Source organism: Triturus cristatus, chromosome 10 (genome assembly GCF_964204655.1).
Source record: "Triturus cristatus chromosome 10, aTriCri1.1, whole genome shotgun sequence".
NCBI classification, from domain to species: domain Eukaryota; kingdom Metazoa; phylum Chordata; class Amphibia; order Caudata; family Salamandridae; genus Triturus; species Triturus cristatus.
Window position 1 is genome coordinate 415,068,402 of NC_140593.1, and position 15,478 is coordinate 415,083,879.

At 41.5% G+C, this 15,478-nt stretch overlaps 1 protein-coding gene across 5 annotated transcripts in view; it reads left to right on the forward strand.

Moving 5' to 3' along the window:
• Nucleotides 1-14,636, forward strand: part of ACBD5 (acyl-CoA binding domain containing 5) — a 319,177-nt gene extending 304,541 nt beyond the window's left edge. For all 5 annotated transcript variants that reach the window (XM_085631746.1, XM_085631748.1, XM_085631747.1 and 2 more), the window contains one exon: nucleotides 11,707-14,636. In XM_085631746.1, the coding sequence (XP_085487872.1) occupies nucleotides 11,707-11,719 (13 nt within the window). In that variant the 3' untranslated portion in view covers nucleotides 11,720-14,636. The remainder of the gene's footprint in view (nucleotides 1-11,706) is intronic.
• The last annotated feature ends 842 nt before the right edge of the window (nucleotides 14,637-15,478 follow it).

A 15,478-nucleotide genomic window follows, 5' to 3' on the forward strand; every position in this document is an offset into this window, starting at 1 on the left:
GTGGCTAGACCCCTAAAGCTATTTTCATTGGCTGGGTTATAGCTGAATCTTACAAAACATGTAAGTACAGATAATAAAATGTAATCTGTGACGTTTGAAATGAAACTGATACAAAAGTCATTTGAAGGCTATTTTTCATATTTATTAAAAGTCCAATTCATTGGTGAAGTTTAATACATGTTGGAGCTCTTGGAGGCTGTGAGAAATTGGGTTGAAGGAGATGGGATCCATTTTCAAGCAACAACCACAATCTTTGTCAGTGTGAACCACCTAAGTTACTAAATTAACCTGTGCTTAATCCTCTGGTAGTTAGGCACAAAAGCAGTCAGACTTAACTTGGAGGCAATGTATGAAGTATTTATGCAGCACACAGACAGTAATAAAGTAAAAACACAACACAAGAAAAATCCCACACCAATTTAGAAAAATAGAGTAAAGCTTAATTCTTTATTTGACACCAAAACAACAAAAATCCAATTAATGGAACGGAAGATATACAATTTAAAAGATTTCAGGTAAGTATAGCGCCTAAAAGCACAAAGCTCCACTCACGGTTATCAGGTCGTGTGAGACAAGTTGAAAGTCACAAGTTTAGGCTCACCGTGATAGTGTGTGGGACAGGTACATGGAACAGGTCAGTCCAGCTGAAAAGGATACCTTCAAAAGTCCAGCGTGAAGACTTCCGTTTGCGGTGCAGGAAGTTGTGTGAGGAGGAGGGAGAGCGTTGTGGATGGTAGTCGCTGGGGGTTCACATTGGCAGTCACCATGGGTTGTCGTTGCTGTAGCGCAAAGTGCAGATCGCGTGTTGGTGGTCACTGTAGCGTGAGGACTCTGGCTCACAGGAGCTTTGCATTGGTGGTTGGCATGTATGGCTAGATCTTGACGTTTACAGGCCCGTTTGCTGTTGCAAGTAGCCCAAAACTTCAGGATTTCTCCTTTGCTTCCAGGAGGAGTTCAGCTGATGCCACACCAAGGGTCCACGATCTGCAAGGCAATTCCTGGAGAACAGTCACACACTCCAGTAGATGCCAGCAGAGCTCTGACAGGTCCAGTTCAGCAGGACAGCTAGGCAGTGTAGGGAATCCTCTGGAGCTTGCTGTGTCCCCATAGCTCAGATCAGAGGGTCAATCAGCTGACCCTTGGAGTCACTTGAGCTGGGATGACGGTTGCAGGCCCAGTCTTCCTTCTCAGCAAGAAGGGAAGGCCTCAAGCAGTAGTTCTGTAGCATCCACAGTTCCAGGAGTGTACTGAAGGGTGGGTCTGAGGGTACCCTTTTTATACTCGGTGCTCACTTTAAAGTGGGATAAGCTTCTGGAGATTCCCCCACAAAGGTGCTAGAATTCCCTGCCTCCCTACCAAGGGCCCTGTCTGTCTGAGGCCACAACAGGCTAGTGTGAAGTCCTTTGTGTGTGAGTTGAGGCAGTGCCTTTGAAGTGCAAGTGTGGTATGTGATCACTGTCTGAGAGGAATACACAAAGGCCAACTGCCAACTACACCCAGTCATGTGACCTAGAAAACTGGCTGCAGGCATCAAACGGTTAGGAGGAGAAAATGGCAATAAAAAAATGGCATTGTCGGAATTTTGACTTAAAATTTGAGTTTACCATTAAAGAGAGTTTTAGATTACAATTCTTAAAAGACCAAAATCTACATTCCTACCTACTCCCAATCAAAGACTATCACGTATTGAAAGTAATAAGGTAACCCAATGTTATCCTATGGGAGAGATAAGATTAGAAGTAGTGAAAAACGAATTTGAGAATTTTTCACTACCAGGACATGTAAAATTAAAAGTACATGTTGAACTTTTAAAATTCAGTGCACCCCGCCCTTTGAGTTGTTTAGGGTCTACCATATGGTTGACTTTTATATATTAAAAAGGAAGGTTTATTTCCAGCAAAACTTGTATTTTGCCAGGTGGAAATGGCAGTTTAAAAGTGCACATACAGGGTGCAGTGAAAGGCCTGAGGCATGTTTATAAGGACTACATAAGTGGGTGGCACAATGAGTGTTGCGGGCCCCTTATAGCATTTAATTTATAGGCCCTGTTTACCTTTAGGACCGATGTACTAAGGGCATACAAGTAAATTATGCGTCAACTGGGTGGAAGTCAATTTTACCATGTTTAAAGGAGAGAGCACAAGCACTTGTTAGCAGTAGTAAAGTGAGCAGAGTCCTAAAAGCCAACAAAAGTTGGTTCAGAAAACAGGAGGTGTAAAGGCAAAAGGTTTGGGGGTGACCCTGGAGAGAGGTCCAGGTCTAACAGAGGCTAACTTGTATTCACTTTGCAGCAGCTGCCCAGCCAGTGCTTAGTCTTGATATAGGTTTTACACTGCATTAAGATGGGAACAATGGCCTGGATACGTGTGTGGGGATGTTTTACTTCCCCTTGCAGATAGAACAGTAGTGTGGGCCCAGGAGCTTTAATAATGTGTAGAAGGGCCTGTCCTTTCACAAGTAAATGTAAGGCGAGACCTGGAGAAGGCAGCTACCTGCCCCCAGGTCAGTTTTCTCAAACCCCATGGGAGGGACGTTCATGCCAGAACCATTTTTATAAGTGACCACAGATGAGGCAGGACTGTTCACTTCCTGGCCAAACCTCTGAATAGGCACAATCCTGAGAACAAGGAAGGAAGGGTTTCTCCAGCTTAAATTTTAGGAGTAAGAGGGACTGTGTGATTGTTTGCAGTAACGGATATGAGAACTGCTGCAAATGTTGTTAGGTTTGCCCTCCGGAATTTGTTAGGGAGAAGCCCAGAGTCATCCCCACCCACTAACTGATCCCAAGCTTAAATTTGGCACCCCAAAGCTTGCTCCTCAGAACACATTCTGAACCTGCTGAAGAACTGTGGAGAACTGGGCACTGCTTGCTGTGACCTGAAACAAGCCCTGGAGGACTGGACCTGCTCCCTCTCTACCCAGGACAAAGAAGTAGGCTCCAACGGTCAGTGGGCTGACTCCTGTGTGGTTACTGGGACACAAGCTGGAAAAACACTTTTTTCCCAGTTCCAAATTAACCTGCCTTGGACCCTGCACAAGGCTGTAGGATTAAGCCCTAAAATTCCTAAGAGCTTGCCCTGAAATCTGGGAGCCATAGTTGAAGAGCTGACGAAATAAGTGACTGACGCCTGCAAAATTGGAACTTAAACAATTTTTTTGATTTCCAGACCCCTGTAGGACACGGACCAACCTATATAGTCAGTCTGGTGAAGGTGTCATGTCTCTGGTCTCATGAAACAGCTTTCTTCCGCTTGGAGCTATCCAGAGCATCAAATCCACTTTAGCTGGATCTTGATAAGAAGGTATCTGGTCTTGTGGAGCCACATTTGGATACAGCATTCCACCTTGCCCACTAGAGGAGCCCGAGTGCCAAAAAGGAGACTTAGTCCCAAAGAAGAAATCTGGGCTGGGCCTGGCAAAGGTGCCTAAAGTATCTGGGCTATGTGACGACTTCTCAAGGCATGAAAATTGAACTTTTTCTCTTAGAAGTTTTCCTGCTCAAACCAACAGGATCTCGCTCAACTCCTATCAGACTTCGCTGGAACCTTACTGGATACAGCCTGCTGCCTTGCCCCACTGAAAGATTTTGACTTCCATTTTGCAGACTAAGTCATAAAGTAAAATCCTTGACCAAGGGAATTCTATTTGGTGTATTCAACCGTGAGATCCATTGCCGTCGGCCTCCAAGTACGCCAAGGTCCCAGTCAACCATGACCCTAAATCATCATTATCACTTAGCTCTTTCTGGCACTATTTTCTTCTGTTCCCCTTATTGGATTTGGGCTGTTATGGTGTCATTTTGATCAAAAACGTACTCTTTTTTTTTTTTTTTTTTTTCTAATTCGGTTTTGGATTTTTATTGGTTGGTATTTTGAATTTATTACTGTTTTGGTACTGCATAAATACGTTACACATTGCCTTATGTTAAGCTTTGTCTGCTTGCTGCCATAGCTACTAGAGGGTTGAGCTCATGTTAATTTAGTGACGTTCGAGTTCATCCTGACAAGTAATATTATTACTCCTTGAAGTTGGCGACCCTGCACCCGAAATAACAATCCACTTTCTTACACACTGGTTCAGCGCCAATTTGAGTATCCTCTAGTTTTTGTTGTAATCTTTCACCTCTGACCGAAAGGCCTATGTGTGCATGCAGTTTCATGCCACTGTGCGCAAGTTTGCATTAGACCTATCACATCTTGGACAGAGGGATGGGTGCTCAGGGTAAATCCTATTAAGGTGTAATGCGGTCAAGAAGATTATGTGATATATAAGTAATCAAATTGGTCTTGATATCTTTTCCACTTGCATACAAGATTTATCCAATTTCTTACCTACGATTGGTTTTGGCAGTATGGAATCCATGTATTATTGGCTATGCTTGCGCTACCCCCATATATCTTTCTAAAGTGCCCGATAGAGAGTAGCCATCAATCTCCCCGTATTCACTGAACTGAGCATCATTGCCATTGTTTGCCTAACTTCTGGGGCCTCAGTAAATGTCTTCTTTACTGCCCAGGCTTTGCAGTGCGCACATACGGTAAAAACTGCCTCACTCTTCTGTGCTTCAACAAAAATAACACATTTGCCTCTAGGGTGGAGATGTATAGATCTCCAATTGCGTCGCAGCATTATTCCCTCCAGTTTGCTGTAGAAGTCCTGCACAATCTCTCACAACAACCATTTTGCTCACACTTGCATTTTGCATTGATAGCACAAATGGGGCAGTTTCACAACTACTTTGACCACTCTCTTCCATGTCCATATCACCCATCTGATAATTTGCGGGCACCAAGTTGGAGTATTATTCCTAATAATAGGAAAATCTTGAAGAAAGTCTTGACCATATGTCCCTTTCGCAAAACACTTCTCTCATGTATCCTCCTTGTCTAACCGTTTAACTGTGTGGTGCAGTTATGCCATCATGTAACACTCTTCAGTGTCTGGCAGCCCCAAGCCGCCACTCCCTCAGCAAACTTTAAAAGTACTGAGCTTCAGTCTGCTGTGCCTACCCCCTCGGACTAACAGAATCAGGAGTCGGTGTAATTCATTGAATAGCTGCTACAGAGCTTTGCAATACATGCACAAAACCTGTTCGAAATGGCTATGGGAAATCCTGACCATCACTGAAAGAGGAAGCATACGCTTACCTATCCCTACAAGCCATCTATAACCCTTCCCGTATTAAATTAGTACTCCGTCTCTTTATCGTGTGCCGTCACAATGCCAGAATAACAGGAAGGTTAAATTCCCATTCTTGACCCACTTCAGGCAATTATTTACATTTAGTCCCTTCAGACCCCCAATGGCAACAATTTTGACTTTTCCAAAAACTCCCAGAATCTGGGTCAGTTCCCTCAAAAGAACTGGCAAGGAGTACTCTGGGTCCTTTAAATAATGCTATAATCCACATACATTGACCTTGTGTATGTGTAGTGTTGCCGTCACAGTCCCAGGCTTGGGGGACATGTGTAATGCCCAATCGTGGGCCTCCGACTTGAGAAATCAGTTTATAATAAAATACTAGTAGAGTGTGCCACATTTATAGGAAGGCAAATTCATGATCCATATTTCCATCCACAGGATACTGGGGGGAGGGAGGGGGCTTTTTTTCCCCACAAGCATTTCCCTTGAGGGCTGCCGAGGAAATACCATTATTCAAGAAATGTTAACAAATTATTATTTTGCCAAGGAATATGTTCCCACTGTTTGAACTAATATCTTTTTTTGAGTTTTTACATTTTTGACCCGGAAGATCACATTCCTGGTAGCCAGTCTATGTATAAATTGGGCTTTTTCTTCATAGATAATATTTTTTGCACAGAATTTTATAAAAGTTAAGGGCATCTCCAAGATTACTCCAGTACAATTGAGAGTGTCTAAAATCGGTCCATATCTCAAGTTACCTTTTTTGAACAACTGTCTAGAAAATGGAAAGATTATTGCATAGACCTGAAGAAAAAAAGGCAATAGGTAACATTTTAAGAAAAAGAACGGTCGGTTTCTGTCAGCTACTCTCATAGGGCTGGAAGAATTCACAAAGACTGCATATCATAAGGTCAACAGACGATTACCCGGATTAATTACAGACATTCATCGAACATGATGTGATTATAGATGACTGAACAGCGATGCTCGGGTAAATAGACCATAGGATAGGTAGCACTGAACAAATTATCCAGATGGAGCTTCAACTCTTCCTGTAACCCGCAGGAAATTACCGCTTTCTGCTCAACATACAGAATTATCATCTTTATTCTGCATATTCTATACACTACCTACTGGTGATGAAAACTACGTTACCCAATTATAAATGTAGTTTTACAACATTGATGCAGTTTTAGATTAATGTGTGTCCCACCCGCCTCCACTGAGATTTGAGCCACTACTATCACATGTTCAGAATCTGCGTGTTGGAAGGAGCAGCGAAGTGTGGGGGTAAATATGATGTACCAGCTGGTGAAAATTGCCCTCCAGTGGGACATGGATATAGATGTCATTTTTTTCCAATGAAGTTTCCTTGAAGATTCCTAGCTTGATGGAGGGATATTAACTAAAATTCATGTTATCACATGTGCCAATGCTAGAGAACTACATTCATTGTTTAGTAACCCATTTTTATTAGTCTTGGCATCTGAAAGGAGAATATCATTGATTCTACAGGGATGCTTTGGTAGTTAAGATTATTTGTGAATGCAACATTCTCTCCAGAGTAGTCTGAGGTTTAACAGTCACGTAGCAGAGTATTTGCCATTTGTTCCCTTCACAATTCTTGTTTGAGGTGTTGAATGCCTTGACGCAGCATACCTTGATTTGATTTTGAATGAAAACTAATAATCTATATTGTCAAATTTGTACATAGTACTGAAGTTATTAAAACTGTGCGAAAATGACATTCTGTTTTGCACTTAGCTGTTCAAATGTTATAGAATAAAATACTATGAGTGTTAGACCTGGTACCATTGGCGTGGGTCTCCCTTCCATTTTTTGCTGTTGCCTCATATGTTTTTCTGGTTTTAGATGCTTTGGGCACTGTGCCACTGCTAATCAATGCCACAGTGCAAGTGCTCCCTATTGTAAATTGATGTATGGATTAGTGACTCCATGATTGGATTATTTGATTTACTGATCAGACCCTAGTACAGTGCACCATGGGTGCCCAGGGCTTGTAAATCAATGCTGCTAGTGGGCTTGCAGCACTGGTTGTGCCACCCACAGAAGTAGCTAGTAAAGTGTGTCTCAGGCCTGCCATTGCAGAGCCTATGTGCAGTCTGGTACTGCCATGTTGACTGGCCAAGTGCACCCACTTGCCAGTCCCTAAACCTTCCCTTTTCTTCATATCAGACAACCCTAATGTAGGCCCATGGCCAGGGTGCATTGTAAGTAAAAGGTAGGACATGCATGTCCTAATAGTGAATTACAGCCATTTTCGTTTTTCACTATTGCAAGGCTAACTGTTCCCCATTGGCCAGAATGGGCAGTTTGATTATAACACTTTATAATCCTAAAGGACCCAGGGAACATGGTAGAAATTCGAGTTTAGTATGCCTGAACTCAGAATGATAAAATACATCTTTTAGTGAAGTTGGTTTTAGCATTCTGTGTTTGAAAATACCACTTTTAGAAAGTAGGTATTTTCTTGCCTAACTATCCAAGCCTGCCTCTGCTAGGTTGTGTATTCCTTGTCTGGAGTTTGAGTGACAGGAGCCGGGGGATTCCAGGAGACAGGGTGAGTCAGCACAAGGCTGAATAGAGAGATCTGCATGTAGAGTGATGGGAGGAGTTGCACCTGGGACCTGAATAGGGCTGTGCCTGCCTTCCACAATGCTGTCTCCACCCCCTGTGGTGTGTCTGATGTCCCTGGCCCACACGGTCAAAGGAAAGAAGGAGTCCAAGACTGACCAGAACTGGTTTGGACTAGGCAAAGGCCTCTCTGCCTTCAGAGAACAAAGAACATATGAGCATAAAAAGGGGGACCCAGACCCCAGAACTTTAGATCACTTTGGAAAACAAGAAGAACCTTTGCTGAGGAGAGGAAACAAGAGAGAAACTGAAGGAGGAGACTATCCCTAAGCTGAGTGTTGTGTGGGGGATTGGCCTGCAATGGTTGCCTGACTGACAAAGAAAGGAACTTTGTGCTACTTTCAACAGCTTTTAAAGGATCTCCATGGGCTTGGAAATTGAGCTTGCCTCCTGCTGAAGTCTCAGGGATAACAGACTTCACCAACCAGCTCCCCTGAGTTCCCTTGCTGAGAACTTGAAGTGCCTGCTGTTGTGCTGGGCCTTCTGGGAGACTGCGTGTCGCAGGGAGCTGGAAGCGCGACTCATGGAGAAGAAGCGTGTCGCCGTCCCAGCTGCTGTCATCGCATCACTGAGTAAGGGTGCTGCCACTGTCGCATCGCATCACCGAAGCGTCATGCATCACTGGAAAAGAGTGTTGCCGCCGCTGTCGTCGCATCACTGAGTAAGGGTGTCGCCGCTGAGCCGTTGCATCACCGAAGAAACGTGTCGCAGGGCCTGTCGCGGCTCAGAAGATTTGCAGAGTCGCCGTCGGGCGTGCCACATCATCTCTTCGTTGTCGCATCAAGAAAACGCCATTTTGTTTCATCGGATCGTCATCGCATCGCGGCGTTGTTGGTCGCATCGCCACAGAAGCGCAGTAAGAAACCGACGCATCACCTCCCCATGCGGAGAAGAACTGACGCATCACCTCCCCTCTGGTAAGGAACCAACGCATCACCATCCCCTACGCAGCAGTAGGGAACCGACGCATCACCACCCCCGGAGTAAGGAACCGACGCATCCCGTTCTTGCGTGTAAGGAACCGACGCATCACCTTCCCTGCAACTCTTTTGTTTGCATCGAAAGGTACATTTAACATAAGTGTCGCATTTATCCTCTAAAGAGATCCAAGCTATTTCTACCATTCTAAAGTACAGTATTGTGGATTTTTGTCATTGTGATCTTGTGTTAAGTCTATATAAAAATACTTATTTTTATAATACAACCTGTGTGGTGTCCATCTGTAGTGTTGTCACTGGATTATTGTATATGTTCACAAATGCTTTACACACTGCCTCTGAGATAAGCCTGCCTGCTCGTGCCAAGCTACCAAGGGGGTGAGGTGAGCAGGGGTTATTTTAGGAGTGTACCCACTTACCCTGGCTAGACTCAAGGGTCCCTATTTGGTCAAAGGTACCTACCTCTGCCAACTAGAGACCCTCAAATCTAACAATGAGTAACAGAAAATCAGATATACTTACATAGGCAATTTAACCTGTATTAAAGTGGGGAAAATGTGCAGTAACCTGGTTACTGTACATTTTTCCTATTTCTGCTGCTTTAGAGTGCTGTGGGAATTCTTCAGTGGTGCATTAGTTTTACATCATATCACAGTCATGCTGTGAATGCTTTTCTCTAGCATTGTTATGCTGGAAAATAAACACAAAGTATGTGGTAGTTTGCCACGTTGTATTTCCCATTTATGCAACTCACTACGTTCTAGTAAGAATGGTGGTGATATTTTTACCACATTCCTGAATTACACCTGTTTTAGCCTGGCACTCGAAAAGGCCTATAGTAAGAATGGCAAGTACAGAAATATCCTACAAAAATACTATGGACGTAATATTAACAACCATAGTATTTTAAAGGAAAGTATATAGAGGTAAGTCTATATTTACTGTTCTTAACTCCAAACCTATATACACACCTGCCTTCCCAATATTGACAAATTCAAAAAAAAGGTGATGCAGGAAATTCTTGACTTAATCTCAGCCACTGGTAATTACTTGGAGCCACATTTCAGTCCATCGTATTTTTGCTCACCATGTCACCTCGTATTTGACCCAGTCCTATGCAAATCAACCTTGAAATCTGTCAATTAGCAACAGTCTTGCCTGAAGTGCCAAGACAGGTTCTTTCTGAACTGACATACAAGTAGCCGAAGAACAGTTTTGACCTAACTGGGGTTCTTCTGCTCTGGCTGAACTGTTTGTTCCTATTAGAGTCAGACCGAGATTGATTTGCATAAGCCTGATTTGTATAAGGCAGGTGCCTGTGAAGAATGGCACAATGGGCAAAAAAACAATGGTTTGGAACACTTACAATATTGCAAAATCAATGTTCTGGCTATATTAGTTTTTGAGTGCATCATTTATGCTGGCACTGTTCAACTCATTGCTGAGAAGCCACAGAAAGATTTGTGTGGAGTTCCAAAGACCACACCTTCACAAAGTAAAAGATCGATTAAAGACAGTTCTGAAGAAATTGCAAAACAAATGGTGCAATCAGATCAGATAATACTTTATTTCGGCAAAGGCATAACCCTAAAAGCATAATTCAAACATAGAAAACACAATTAAAAACATAGTTCACGGTCTTCTCAATAAAACAAGTCTAAAAGCAACATTTGTTTTTTGTTTTAATGCAATCAGAAACTATATGAAGTGAGATGCACAAAGTAGACCTGATAGACATCTAATTGTATTTGTTGTATAAATAGTGGACTGCAGTGTATTCTTGCACAGGTCAGTCTCTAGCTTCTGGCAGCATGTTCAAAGATATGTTGTCTGCTTTTCTTGCCGATGAACTCTTAGGTGTTTTAATCAGAAATGTGTTTATAGTTAAACCATATTAACAAGACATTGTATACTTAAATACTGAGAGAAAAACTAATGGTTATTACAAATGATCAGTAATTACATAGACACTGACCTTTAGATGAAAAGAAAATGTAAAAGTGCCAAAAGTCACCAGTTAAATAATTGCAGGATATAGTTTTGTGTATAGTCTCATCATTGTTAGGATTTACGTTACAAAATGGTGCTATTTGTTTGTCTGGTTTCTGAGAGTGACAAGCATTCAGTGAAGAGATCCAGAACAAGGACAGCCTGAATAATCTGAAGTGAACTGAAAGGCATAAAGAAAGGGGACAGGGGGTTGTAAGTTCTCCTAGTACGCATTATACAACAACATGTATGAGATCCCGCTGCACTATTTAACACAGCCTGTATTTAATTTGTTTTAGCCGACTAAGCCTTCATTTCCTCATGGTCCACATGTTCTTTTTTTGGCTAGATCTAAACCTTGTGAAAAGAGCCCCAATAGTAACTTAGTATATCTGTCTAACTCTAGATAGCTAGCCCTCTGATAGCCCTTCAACAATGAGCAGTACCAGCGACATGGGGGCTTTTCCGTAAATGAAGATAAGCCTGCCACCTTTAAATAGTTCATTGATGTGATTTTACATTCCGCTTAAAAGTATCAAGTGTGGTGCTGTTATGTATCAGCAGTTTCCTAACTTAGACAATATCAGGCCACAGCATTGAAAAGGTTGCACGGTTCTAAGTAGCTGTATAGCTCAGTGGCTCAAATTATGTATAGGCAAGTGCATGTAACAGACAGTCCCACGATATTACTTATCAGTACAGTTTACATTTGTTATGGATGAGCATTATTGACCAGATTGTTCATAGAATGGGAAAAGTTCAATGTCTTGGTGTTTCTTTAGCCAGAAGAGTTTTGCCCTTCCTTATTCCTATGTGTGTAAATGCATAAAATGTTGGGAATAAAATTCTATGTCTAATCAAAAGGGAAATGAAATGAGTGTTCCTTGTTAGCATTGGATTTTTTGTTTATTTTAATTCAGCAGTGAAGAACACACCCCAGTTCTGCCTTTTCACAGATGTGCAATTTCTTTTTCTTTAGAAAGTTGGACTGAGGAATTGAGACACTTTGGTTGTTAAAGCTAACCGCAGATTTGAAGACACAAGACAAATCATCTGGAACGATGGTGTGATTCTTCACAGATCTAGACTGGATGGAGGCTTCTGCGTTCTAATAATTTCCTTCCACTTTGTGAATGATTATCATCTTAAGGTCTAATACTACTGATCCTTGAATGATCAATACTGACTAAGTTGCAAGTATGGCAAACGTAGTGGAATCCCTGCCTGCTTCCTGGAATTAACTATTTAAGATTTAAATTATTACAAATATATATTTTTAGATGTGTTGCTCATGATAAGCATTCCATGGAGGTCTCATTTGAAGACCTAAAGAAGAAGAATAGATACAAGCTAATGAGAAACATAGAATATTAATTTATTTTGTATTGGATGGTACAGAACCATAGAATGGCTTTGTAGTCACATTTCACAGTATTTGCTCTTTATGTCAACAGCAATAACTGGTGAGCCATATGCTTCAAATGCTCTATTCCAACTTATAGAGATTTACTTGTAAAATTGTTCAAAACATTGCATTTGGTGATGTAGCTTTTAGTTTTAAATTTTTCTGATGGAATTTAACCACCTTTCCTCACTTTTCCGAGTCTCAGGACTATTTTGAAGTCATAGTGCTTCTAACAACTATTGCTCTTTCTGATATCCTTGGTACTGATTCTGCAAGTATTCTAGTTGAAACAATTCTTGCCTATTTGGTTGTGCATATATTTAAAATATCCATTTGGGATTAGAGAGCACGAATGGAATTTTATGACAATATAGCATGAACAAATAGCAGGTATTCTGAAAAACATGGACGAAGAACTGTAAAGAGGTCGGAAGTGGAATGAATTAAAGATGACATTTTAAGCAATACCACGGAATATGATCAAGCCATTGGAGTTCAAATGAGAACTCCAAAATGCCTTTTTAGCCGTTTCTTAAAATGGTAAATTTAAACAAATGTTTCATGGTTGCTTGGCTTATGTTACTCATGCATGGCTTAAGGTTATACAACAGATTCTGTGAGAATGTAAAGCGTAAGTCATCCACCTGGTGCTACTCGGAACTTTATTTTTAGTACACCGGAAATCTCATTTCTCCTAGAGCGAATGCCTGTACTAATAAACATACAATGGCTGAACTAGGCAGTGTCATTTGAGTGTGCTGCCTTATTATAGTAAACCATTTTCCAACAAAATGTTAGCAACATAGACTGCATGCAGAAAGGGTCCCCATTTTTGTTACTAGAAGGTGTCTACAATTCTCATTCACAATTGCCACTAACATTATGAAAGTACGATGTTTGCAGTCTATAGATGTAACACTCATGCTCTCCTGTGACCACACATCTAGAAATAACCAAAAGGGAAGTCAACTTTCATATGGCTATCCAACGTTTTTCATACGTTTTATCCAATTACAGTAGCTCTGTAAATGTTTCGTAGTCTCTGATCAGCCAGGAGCCATGTGAGTTGAGAACGATATTAAAGCATTAGAATAACTTTTTCGTACAAGAACTAAACACACAATACTTAAAGAAGCACTAAAGAAAAAGCATCTGAGGGTGGAATTAAAGAAAAACAGAATAAAGGGAAGAACAAGGATAGAACTAAATTAAACGTGCTTGTAGGCCCAGACCCTGAACACTACTAAACTAGTCCCCAGACCCTAGCACTGTTTAAAAGTTTTGAAAGAAATTCTACTCCTAGGAGGTCTTAAGTCCCTTAGAAAACAGAGTTCACCGTTCAGTGCAGAAGTTCAACAAGAGAAAGTGAGACACTCCATAATCGCCTCCTCGATACCAAACTTGAGAGAACAGACATCAGTTTGACCCTGCAAGGGCAGTTGTGAAGCACTGAGCTCCTTCTGCAGCTTTTTCATATACGACTTATTTAAGCGTGGCTGTTGTGCGGATGCAACTTGTTTAAACACACAGCCGAGGTTTAGTACCTTGGACCTCTGTATTGGAGGGGGGGGGGGGGGGGGGAGGCTGAGAGATCCCTTCAGTCAGGTTGCCGCGGATCCTCTTCGCATCCAATACTGCTGTCCTGAAATCATCCATTGCGGCAGAAAGCAAAACTGGACATACTCCGGCTCTTATTGCACTTGTCAGTCGTGTTCAGTGTGTTTGTCATTCCAGTATTTGGTTTTCCTTTCTGTACATGCATGTTCTTCAAACTCTCAAGGCTTCTGTGCAAAAAGATTCCAGACTTTCCCCCTTTAGTGTAGTGTTAAGGAATATAGCCATTATGTGAAGATCCTGTTAAGGGTTGGTTCTCTCCTTGCCTGTGTTTGTCATTCACTTCTAGCCTTGTGGATCTGCTGTTGCTTTGAACTTTGAGTTTGTGAACTATTTGTTACAGTCTATGTCTTCTTGAAAACATTTTGATACAGCCAGTTAACACAGTACCTACCCAGAGGTAGAATAGAACATCGAACATAGACGCAGGGATGCCGGTGGTTTTAAAAAAAAAAACAGGTCGGGAGATTCATCGATGCAAAGTACATTTTGAAATTTTGGTCTTATTTTTTAAAAGTTTTGCTGTTTGGTTTTATTGTTATTATTTTAAAGAAAGATTTAGGAGGCCAGTTCATGTTGCAAACATGCCAAAGTCATTTATATGGGAATGAGGAAACTAGTGGCTTTCAGTTTCTTTTCAGGGTAGAATCACTAAGTGAAAAGAGTTAAAGTTGTCTATAAATTTGTATGCCTTCCTCTGTATCTCATAAAAAGAGTCTTGAACAAAAATCGTTATTCCAACACATCTGCTTTTATTTGCCAGTTTTGGTAATTACATTGAAACCAAATGTTCAACATTGTCTTTATAAATGAATGGAAACAATTTTGCATAGAAAATAATTAAGTATGTATAGCAGTCTCATTAAAGAATTCTGGATATAAATCTAAAACATGCCTATTTCATGTGGATTATGTCTAGTGACTGGTTTAGTCTATTCTTGCAGTAATGTTTTTTGCAAATGAGCTGGGCAGCTAATCAAATGACTTAAACTTGACAGGGGAATGAAATGAAAGTTTATGTATGTAGCCGTTTATTGCTAGCTGCATTGATGTCCTTCTTGTTTAATACGCTGCAATGTTAAACATATTTCTGATTCAACTTTTAAGGAAAATACATTGAGAGGTGATACAGGTAGTCGTGGGAAACAATAGAATTCTGTATCCATTTTAAAAGGTGCACAGGCTTTTAAGAATAGCTGGAAACCAAAACACGTTTGTTTTTGCTGACTTAGTTTAAATGTAATTGCCATGTTTGCTTTTTCAAGGGTAAAACCATAGGCTAATCTGTTTCACCGTGAGTAAAATATTCTGTGATCTTGTATGAGTACGGAAGATTGTCATTGATCATTTAATAGTTATTCTATTTAAGATTCTAGGGGACTTAATCCCCCAACCCGGAACGCGCCAGGAGGCACGTTTGCTAAGTGGTGCAGGAAGGAGGCGGGGCCTCCGGCGAGATGCCGGCTCCTTTTTCTTTTGTTTTTGGAAGGGGGGCTGTGTGGCACCCCATCCCTTAATTATTTTTGGGCCCTGAGGACCCTATCCCCCAGGGCCTGAGACAAATTGCTTTTTTTAAACGGGAAGGGGGCTCCGTGGCCCCCTTCCCGAGGCCTATTTCGACTCCGGGGACCCCATACCCTGGGTCATGGCCACATATTTATATATATCATTTTATATTCTTTTTAAAGCAGGGGGACCCCCTCTTGAGACCTTTTTCGGCCCCGGAGGCAAC